Source organism: Coffea arabica, chromosome 4e (genome assembly GCF_036785885.1).
Source record: "Coffea arabica cultivar ET-39 chromosome 4e, Coffea Arabica ET-39 HiFi, whole genome shotgun sequence".
In the NCBI taxonomy this organism is placed as follows: Eukaryota; Viridiplantae; Streptophyta; class Magnoliopsida; order Gentianales; family Rubiaceae; genus Coffea; species Coffea arabica.
This window is the reverse complement of record NC_092317.1, coordinates 27,496,148-27,506,896: the sequence shown is the minus strand read 5'-3', so window position 1 is coordinate 27,506,896 and position 10,749 is coordinate 27,496,148. Positions and strand designations below refer to the sequence as shown.

At 39.3% G+C, this 10,749-nt stretch overlaps 1 protein-coding gene across 1 annotated transcript; it reads right to left on the bottom strand.

Moving 5' to 3' along the window:
• Positions 1 to 313: 313 nt before the first annotated feature.
• LOC113740816 (uncharacterized mitochondrial protein AtMg00860-like) lies at positions 314 to 865 on the bottom strand. The gene has a single exon (XM_027268335.1). It carries the CDS (start codon positions 863 to 865, stop codon positions 314 to 316), a length of 552 nt encoding a protein of 183 aa, XP_027124136.1.
• Between the last annotated feature and the right edge of the window lie 9,884 nt (positions 866 to 10,749).

Below are 10,749 nucleotides of genomic sequence, written 5' to 3'. Positions count from 1 at the left end.
GACTTAAAGCATCTGCTACAACGTTGGCCTTTCCTGGATGGTAGTTAATCGTACAATCATAATCTTTTAAGAACTCCACCCACCGACGTTGCCTTAGGTTTAGCTCCTTCTGGGAAAATAGATACTTAAGGCTCTTATAATCTGTGTATACCTCAAATGTCACCCCGTATAAGTAATGCCGCCATTTTTTTAGAGCAAACACCACAGCTGCAAGTTCCAAGTCATGGGTTGGATAGTTTTGCTCATGAGGCTTTAACTTCCGAGATGCGTAGGCAATCACATTTTTATTTTGCATCAAAACACACCCTAACCCCTATCTCGAAGCGTCGGTATAAACTGTATAGCTATCCGTCCCATTGGGCAGAGCTAGCACTGGAGCCATGGTCAATTGCCTTTTAAGCTCTTGGAAACCATTCTCGCACTTAGCATCCCAAATGTACTTCCCTTGTTTCTTTGTCAAGTTCGTTAGGGGTCCCACAATTCTCGAGAAATTCTTTATAAATCGGCGGTAGTACCCCACGAGACCTAGAAAACTTCGTACTTCCGTAGGATTCTCCGGCCGTTTCCATTTTGCTACAGCTTCCACTTTAGCCGGGTCTACAGTAAGCCCATCCTTTGAAATGATATGGCCTAGGAACGCCACTTTCTCTAGCCAAAATTTACACTTGCTAAATTTGGCAAACAGCTGGTGCTCTCTTAGGGTTTGCAATACTATCCTCAAGTGTTGCTCATGTTCCTCCCTTGTCTTCGAGTACACTAGGATATCATCAATAAACACCACTACAAATTTATCCAAATAAGGCTTAAACACCCGATGCATTAAATCCATGAATGTCGCAGGGGCATTAGTTGAGCCAAAAGGCATTACTGCAAACTCGAAATGCCCATATCGGGTGTTAAAGGCCGTTTTTGGCACATCCTCATTTCTAATTCACAATTAACAATATCCTTGTCGAAGATTCAACTTAGAGAACACCACCGCCCCTTGTAATTGATCAAACAACTCATCGATGTGAGGCAAAGGATACTTATTCTTAACGGTTACTGCATTTAAACCTCGATAGTCAATGCATAATCTTAAACTCCCATCCTTCTTTTTAACAAATAACACTGGAGCTCCCCACGGTGACTCGCTCTCATGTATGATGTGACAGCCCGTAATTTTTCCATTTTAGGGTTTTATTATATTCAATGGCTTGTTTTCTGCACTTTCTGTATCCGAAAAATTTTCTAGATAATTTTTATGAGCAAATATAGTTTTTAGATGATTTTTCTAGTATCAAATAATTTTTGAGAAATTAAGAGCGTATACCGGACGTGGGACCCACTAGTGCGAAAAGTTCAGAAAAATTCGGCCAACTAGGTTACGTTTTGGATACTGGATTTAATTTACCGGGTGTTAAGGGATAAGTAGAGGATGCTAAGTGGATTGGTATAAGAGAGACAAAATTTAGGCAAGCATTAATGAAGGTGACAAGTGTCACCATGGGATTTGGTCTTAAGTAAGACCACTATTCACCTTTTGTCCAATTGACCAAATAAATCACAAAAATCCCCAAAAATTCACCATTTTTCTCTTCATCTTGGCCGGCCCTCTCTCTCAAGAAGAAAGAAAGAAACTCTCCAAGTTCTTGATTCCATCTTGCTCCAAATCATCAAAACAACCACTTAATCTTACTTTTGTTCCATAGAAAACCTTAAGTGAGTGTTTGTGTGGGGTTTGGTGGAGTTGTTTGGAAAGCTAAGAGGACTTGTTGCTCTCTCTCTCTTGTTTCTAAGGTGAGTTATGAAGAATCACTCTCCTCCCTCTAATGATGCTTAAATTATGCTTAGTGGTGGTATAAGATGCAACTTTATGGCTTATATTGTGATTTTTGGTTGAATTGATAAAGTTTTGTAATTATTGGGGATTTTTCTGTTTTAATATGAATATGATTATGTGGTCATGTACGATGATTGGAAATGATATTTAAAGAAGCTAGAAGGTGGAAAAAGTGATAAATTGCAAGCAATTTCTGTTTTGGAAGAAATTTTGGAAAGTTAGGGTTTATGAAATTACATTCTGCCCGGTTTTGTATCTCATAGTTAGAGGCCGAATTTGTGACAGCCCCACCTCCCCCTAAGGTGAACCAAAGGGCTCGGCGGACCGCCTGCCCAGCTCTCGCCGGGACTACGGGGTCAAATCACTCCCAACTCTATAGCACGCGTGATAGAAACCAAAGAAAACGAACGATTGGGAAACCTCCAAGTTAAATGTAACTTACCAACCCATAGTATTGTCGAAATTCCTGCCAGACTCTTTTTTTTCTTTTCACACTTGGATACTATACTCGTCCGAAATCTCAGTAATTTCATTAAACTCCATGTAGCCATAAAGAATGAACACGTTCGAGCGGTGGGGTAACCCATGTACATGATTAAACACTTATATATATATATATATAAATACATGATTGCCAATTTACAAATCAAAAGGGAGTTGTTTGATCGAAATATATTCAAGGTTTCGATCTATTGAGGAGCTATACAAAAGAATATATATCTAGCTTAACTCATGCTTCCAAACATCATTGTTCCCAAAAGATTTTCCTGTAAGGAAAACAAGGATAACAAAACGGGGTGAGCTATAAGCTCAATGAGGTACCAAAAATAATAATAACAGTCAAGGACCAAGGAACTTCATGCTCAATTAATCACATAGGTGTACCAAATAAGGAGATATGTAAACAACTTAGATAGAAAGGATACAGATGGCCCTCAGGAGCCAATTTCCCGTTGCAGTACTTGATCCGACTACGTTGACCCTCCGTCAACTTCCAACTAAAGAAAACCAGTCCAGTAGAACACCGCTTTAGCGCCGAATCCCGTTCACCATTCATACCTCTTACCGGGCCCGAACGCCAAATAGAAACAGGAATGGTAATACTCGAGTATACCGGAATCAAGAGTCTCAATACTCAAAGATTCCATAAAAACAGGCACCCACGAATTGTCAATTTTCTCGACCAAGCCCTTGCATGGCTCGATTTAATTTACTCCCCATGAGGTTGAGCTCAGGGTTAACAGGATGATCAAGTTTAACAGGACGATCGTGGACACACTTCCAAACGATCGCATAACAAGTGCAAGTAACAAGTTCACGTACATAACAGGTACAAGTAATAGATTCCAGTTTGTTCAGTACAGGGAAGAGAACGAGTGTGATAAAGTACACCCTCGTCTCATACAAGGTAAACAGTCGGGAAAGATATTCAAGTAGCAAGTTGCAAGTACAGAAAACCAGTTTAACAATAACTCAGGGAAGTACACTCACCTGATCAAACAAGGATAATTTCAAAAGTTTCCTTCCCAAGTGTGGCTTTCTCGTCGTTACCTCCTAGAACAATCAAGGCAAACACTTAAGACTCGACTCAAAGACCGAGTATGGAATTCGCAAGTGAGACTCGGTTACGAGCCATATGCCTAGTCAAAAGAACCATTAATGCAAAGCAGAGAGGTGACCTTGGAGTGAAAAGGTAACAATTAGTCTTAAAAGCATGAACAACCTCAAAGCCCTTCCTACAATGACTGACCAAATCCAAATTCGAAGTAGATAATGAAAGCAAGATCCATACTAGGAAAACAGAATTTTTCCAGTTCAGCACGACCTTATATGAAAAATCATATCTCAAGTTTTGTAAGTCCAAAATTAATAAAAGTTATACCGTTGAAAAATACATTCAAAGGGCTATAACTTCCCAGAAAACACTATTGTAAGATTCAGAACGTAAGTCAGTCGAATTCAAGTCGCAAGTTGCTGCTTTGTCCAGTGGAGAACAGAACAGGTACAAGATTTCAGTTATCTTTGAAAAATCACCATAAATTGGACAAATAGAAACAGGATCTGAAATTCACACGGTTTATAGGCCTATGAATCTAGTTTAAAACGCAACAAACGGAACTCAATTCCAACATTTCTACATCAAGATATAGCAAATCTCCCGAGACTGCACCGAAGCTCCTACAAACATTTGGACAGCACTTCCCCTTGTCTTTCTTTACTTTTCCAGCCATCAAGGCTTCTTTTGTGTTCCTCAATCACTCCCAAAGGCACACACAAAATAAGTTCATTCAATAGCCATTCAATAAGCCCCAAGTAGTACAAGTACAATTCAAGTTAGGGAAAAGTCCGGAAATGCAAGTTAAGCTCAAAACCAGAAAAACAGTTTTTGACATCATTTTTGCGGTAATGGCACCCAAGGCACTACCATTACCGGATGAAGGTGTAAGATACACCGTTTCGAAGCTAAAAGGCAGGGATACAACATTACAGAAGGTTACTCAACCCAGTTTCGAGTGTAACCAGGTCAAAAATGCAAGATACTACACCAGAATCACAAAAACAGATTCACAGAACGCATTCTAGCGGAAACATCATAAATTAGGCTATCCAAGTCCAAATCCCAAAATTCCAAAACCAGCTGAAAGATAAGAAACAGGGATATATTTCATCAGAAGGCCTCAACAACCAATTACGAAGCAATTCCAACCAAAACAATCAATTACAGGCGCAATTCTTACATTCGGATAAAACCAGGACAGCAAGGGTAATTTCGACTTTTCTCATCCTACACTACTCCGATTGACCTGAAAGTTTTTCAGGCACCTATAAAATCTCATTACCTACAACTTTCATGTTTTAATCCAAGGCCAATTCGTCCTCTAACTAGGAGATATAAAACCGGGCAGAATGTTATTCATAAAAACCCTAACTTGTCAATTTTTCTTCCAAACAGAAATTGGTTGTAGTTACCCACTTTTTCCACCTCCTAGAGTCATTATATACCATTTCCAATCATCATAGATAGCCACACAATCATGTTCATATTAAAACAGAAAAATCACCAATAAATAGAAAACTTCACTAATTCAACCATAAATCAAGATGTAATCCATAATATTGCACCTTATACTACCACTAATCACAAATTAAGCATCATTAGAGGGAGGAGAATGGTTCTTCTCAACTCACCTTAGAAACAAGAGAGAGGGAGCAATAGGTCCTCTTAGCTTTCCAAATAACTCCACAAATCAACTCACTAACACTAATTGAAGAGGTTTTATGGAGAAATTTCAAGTTTCAATGGTTGGTTGGATGATTTTGAGCTAAATGGAAGCAAAGCTTAAAGAGTTTCTTTCTTTCTTTTGGAGAGAGAGGGCCGGCCACTAGAGGAGATAAAATGAAGAAATTTTGGTTAATTTTGTGCTTTATTTGGTCAAATAAAAAAGGTGAATAGTGGTCTTATTGTAAGAAGCAATCCCATGGTGACACTTGTCACCTTTTATTAAATGCTTATCCAACTTGTCTCTCTTATACCAATCCACTTAGCATCCTCTACTTATCTCTTAACACCCGATAAATTAATTCCAGTATCCAAAACTTAACCTAGTTGGCCGAATTTTTCCGAACTTTTCGCACTAGTGGGTCCCACGTCCGGTATACGCTCTTAATTTCTCAAAACCTATTTGATACTAGAAAAATCATCTAAAAACTATATTTACTCAATAAAATTATCTGGGAAATTTTCTAATAAAGAAAATGTCGAAAAGGCGGGCGAACAATAAAATAACCCTAGAAACTTAGAAAATTTCGGGCTCTCACACTCTCTCCCCCTTAAAAGAATTTCGTCCTCGAAATTCCTTATCATTGCCTTCATTTGGGATACAAAAATTTTACTACTTCCTTCTCGCAGTCAAATTGAGTATCTTACTTAGCTACCCAATCAGTATCCCTTCACTAACCAAGCTCATTGAATTCTTCCTTCCCCAAATTGCAAACAGTGAGCAAACGGTGGAATACCAGAATCTTACCTTCCACGTCCTCAAATGGGTCGGAGACTTGATGTTGTTCTAAGGAGTACACCCTAGCTGACACTTTCGATCCATTCTTTTCCCCCTTCGACTGGTCAGGGTTGGTCGTGGTTGGTTGTTGCCTCATACTCCCTTCTCGAGCTCGGCCTGGGCAATTTGCAATTTGATGATCTGCGCTCCCACAACGCAGACATTTTCTTCCTTTCTTCCAGCAGACCTCCTCCGTGTGATTTGGCTTCCCACAGTACCCGCAGGGACCACGGGAAGTGGAGACTGAGCCTTTTTGTGAGGCACCACTTGACATCCCAGGTAGTTGTACTCCTCCGTTTCCCCTTCCAATCTTAGGAGGTGTACTTTTATCTCCTTGCTTCGAACGGCTTCCAGGAAATCCCCATTTCTTGATTTGAAAATTCTTAACTTGTAACCTCGCTGTCGCGCCCCATTTTTTACAAGAAAAAATAAATGGTTTAAAAGGTGAATTTTTTATTTTGAAAAATGAATGAAGAAAAATATGGGTCTAAATGGGACTTGAAAATACGACGATTCGACCCAAAATATAGTTTAAAAAGGATTTTTTGAATGAGAAATGGATTCACCACTTGGTATTGAGTTAAGGTGTACCAAGTCACCTAAAAAATGAATTTTTAAAGAAAAAAAGTAGAAAACCCTTTTTAAACGACTCCTAGTCTACAAAAATCAGAGAAAAAGATTCGGGAGTCACATTTGACGAAGGGGAAGGCAAGGATAAAAATCCAAGGCACCCCTTCGACCTAGCCAAAGCTAGTTGCGCGATTTAGTCAAAGATTTTCTTGTTTTAACCAAAGCATTTATCACATTTGGATGCACTATATGAATGCAAACTCTAAACCTAGGAGGGACATCGGGGGGCAAAATTTCTCTTCAAAGCTCGAATGGTGCCAATCACATTAATTGTGACGCCCAATAATGACTCTTTGGAGAGGTCACGAATAATGCAAAAATATGAGACTCTAAGAAAAGGAAAAAGGATAAAATAATTATAGAAATATATATGTCTTAAAGGAGTGCATCATGTCGGGTACGGGGGACTAATGTTCGTGACACAATTTCCCCTTTTAATAGAGGGAATACGAGCGTGCTAAGGCTAGAAAAGCCAAACTCGTCCATATCCCATACTCAAGGGGTTATTCCCTAATCTAATCAAGCAAATGAACTAACCTAGTTCTAATGCCTATATGAAATGCAAGTCTAATGTCATGTTTCACACAAAAGGGTATATATATATAGGGAAATTAGGGATAAGGGATATACGTATAAGGGGAATATCATACATAATGATAAAAAAGCCCTAAAAGGTGAAAAATATGCATGAGATGAAGTGTAGTCATACGATCATGATCTAACGCGCGAAGGGCTCCTAAGGGTCTAGTATTGGACTAGCCCACATCTACGCTCTCTCACAAGCATTGGACTTGCAAGAGTTCGAGGGGACAACCATGACTAGCATTGGACTAGCCACGGTTACGTGCATTTGCATCCATCATACACACATATATAAATAATGTGCACAACTAAAGCAAGTAGACATGTGAGCGCGTAATTCACATAACACATAAGCATGCATATCTAGATGCCAAAACCTAAGAAAGCGGTAACACATAGCACATAAGCATGCAAAACACATAAAGCAATTAAGGCCCTAACTATTACATTTTTAGGGGGGAAGGCCTACTACAATCTAAAAGGGGAAATAGAAGGAATAAAGCAATTAAATCCCTAACTATTACAATTTTGGCATTCGAGTGCCTCCCAAATGATAAAATTGAACTAAAATTAAAGCAAAAACTAGGCAACTAAAGGAATAAATAAAGTGAAAATGAAATAAACACTTAAGGTCATGCAATTGCACACATAAGACACATATACGCACATAGGCCAAATAAAGTCAAAATAAAGGGTAAGGTGTACCTCTCTCGAGTCGGGGCTCTAATGAGATGAAAATTACTTATTTACCTCCAAAATAAAAGAAAAGGTCAAGGTACCAATTTATTTGGGGAAATTAAAGAAAATAGGCAAACACAAGCTCACTTGGTTACAAAGCCCTTAAAATAATGAATTAAGTGCAATTTAGCAAAGCATGGTGGTTAATTGAAGCAAACAAACAATGAAGTTGCAAAGTTAAAACTACCAAGGACCAAATTGAGGAGATTATTCCATTGATTGGGTCATAGCAGCATTAGTTGGAAGCCAAGGGGTCAAAGTGAAATTATTGAAAGATTTCATGCAAATGCCATGCAAATGCTACGAGGAAGACAACAGAAAGGAATGCTTGCTGCAATTTTCATTCGAGAGCTTTTACAACCCCATGAAACCTTCGGCAAACAAGATACAGGCAAGACTTTAATCCATTTCCAATCAAACATGGCTACAACTTAACAACAATGGGATTCTTGGAAGACTTTTATGCAAGTTTCATGCAAAGAATGAGATTTTGCAACCGAAAGAATGTTCTGCAATTTTTACTCACTCGACCGAGATGACATTCATGCAAATGACTCAACACATCTCCACTCATTCAAACACAAAAAAACAAAGACTTGCGGCAAAGGTAGGCATGCCATCCCAGACAAGTAACAAACTGAATCAAGCACTTTAAGCAAACCAAAACTTTCGGCCAACTAAACACTTAGCTTCTTACCATTTCTGCTGCAACTTTCTTAGGCAATCAAAAAATTGTTTTCAGCAAGCATTCAATCCTGACTCAAGTGTTTTTTGGACCCCAAACAAGTGAAACTTACAGTGCACGAACTTAAGCATGGAACGTAAGTGCAAAAACTCAATGAGCAGTCACGGAGAAGGAAACAACACAGAAAAATGCAACAGCTTTTTCCGTATACATTTGGGCATGACTACCGTCCATCCGTAACTTCCTTTCCATTTTATCAAGCAAACAAATTCACCAACTACCAGGACTATCGACTCAATCAAACACGAACTTTTTGTTGCAAGATTAAGGTGGAAAAATCTGGTTTAACCGATAACAAAAGAAAGAAAGGAATATGCAGCAAGAGATTCTGCAACAAAACAAGCAAGTTGCTGCATTTTTGTTTCACTTGGCCGAGACATATATATGCAAAGCAACCCAAGAAAATTCCAACGAATTTGGTGATTCACAAGTTCAACTGGATATGAAAATGAAATGCAGCAAAGGGACCTGAGCTTGGAGCAGCTAATGTTTCAGCATTTGCATGGTAATGGCTACTGCTATAACAAACCAGAAACTTGCGAGAAGCAACAAAGAAAGTTTGAAACAAAGCTAAGCATTCTATTCAACTGACATTTCACAAAGCTGATCATGCAAACCAAGAGAACTATAGCAGGGAGGGTCCAACAGCATGCATTTTCAACAAAACAATTTCAGGCAATCTGACCGAAGCTTTCTAAAAGCTATAGAAATTTATCTACCTATCAAACGTTTGAGCCTGTTTTCTATAGCTTTGGACCAAAACACGTCACCCCAACATCAAACATTCCATGGTTCTAAGCTACCCCATTCCAGATTCATACACAAAAAGAAACAAAGGCACGGCCATGAACTCCCACCAATGACTGAGTTTCATTATCAACTAAATACATCAACAACAACATCAAAAGCTTGGACGGACCCAAGATCATGAAGCCCAAAGCCTGGACACAATTCATCATTTTAATCATGTGCAAATACGGTAGAAGCTTTAAGCCAAACAACACAGCAAAAGGGCAAGAAGATGCGGCAATCAGTATGGCGAAAATCTGTTATATACTTGACCTTATATACTGGGAAAGACAGCTCGAGAACTACCTCAGCTACCCCAGGATTTGTTACCAAATCCGCCGTTGGCAATGACGCTTGTCGGGCAGTGGCGGTGACGAGGAGGTGAGGTGGTGGAGTCGGCTGCAGTAGAACGCTGGCTGCAACAGCAACGGCGTTTCTCCTTTTTCTTTCCCCCAAAAGACTTCCTCCTGCTCGAACTGTTCCTTTTCACTCTGGATCTTTCTGGTTTTCTCTCCACTGTTTCTTTCCTCCTCAAAGCGGCGTTCTTTCTTTTCCTAAGCCCTAACCGCTACTGGATTCTCCCTACCTTCTCCCAAAATTTCCAGCCGTCATGCCCCCCTTCAAACTTTCTTAGCCGCCAATCTTTTTATCCTTTCTTCCCCAGATTTTCGGCCGTCACCCATCTATTCGCTGATCTATTCCTTCCCTAGCCGTCAAGACTCTCCGCCTCACTCCCAAAACCCCAGCCGTTGTTCCTTATTCTCTCTCTATCTCTCCGTTTCTTTTTGCTAAACCTAGCCGCCGACTCTCTTGATTCATTAGCCGTCCATCCTCTCTTTTTCAGCCGTCCCTCCTTTTTCCTTTCCAACTTCATGGCTTTATATAGGCATCAGCCATCCCTCAAACCTAGCATCTACGGTTCCCTTTTCTGCATTTTTCTGTGGCCCTCCGTGAGCCTTTAGATGGCTTTTGCTTTCCAGAATTTTGAGTTGCCGGATGAAGGGTCAGATGGCCTTGTACTATGCTAATCCGATGGAGCAAAATATCGGGCAGAATGACCGGAAAACCCACTGGAAGAAAACTGCATTTTTGTTTCTTGCATGCGGCTATTTCCGCGTTCTTCTTCTTTTCCTTTCTTTTTTTTCTTTTTTTCTTTTTTCTTTTGAGTAAATAACAGTAAACTAAAAGAAAATCAAGTATATTTTTTGTGAATGATTTTTCTTCTTTTTTTTTTTAAATTCTATGATAAAATGACTTAAAAATAAAAGTAAAAGACTAAAAGTAAATAAAAAATAATAATAATAATAAACAAAAATAACCTAAAAATTTGGTGTCTACACTCGCACTTTCAACTCGTTGTGCTTTCTACACCGCATCACTAAAAG

Coding starts and splice junctions, on each gene's coding strand:
- LOC113740816 (XM_027268335.1), bottom strand. CDS start 865: ATGCCTTTTGGCTCAACTAATGCCCCTGCGACATTCATGGATTTAATG.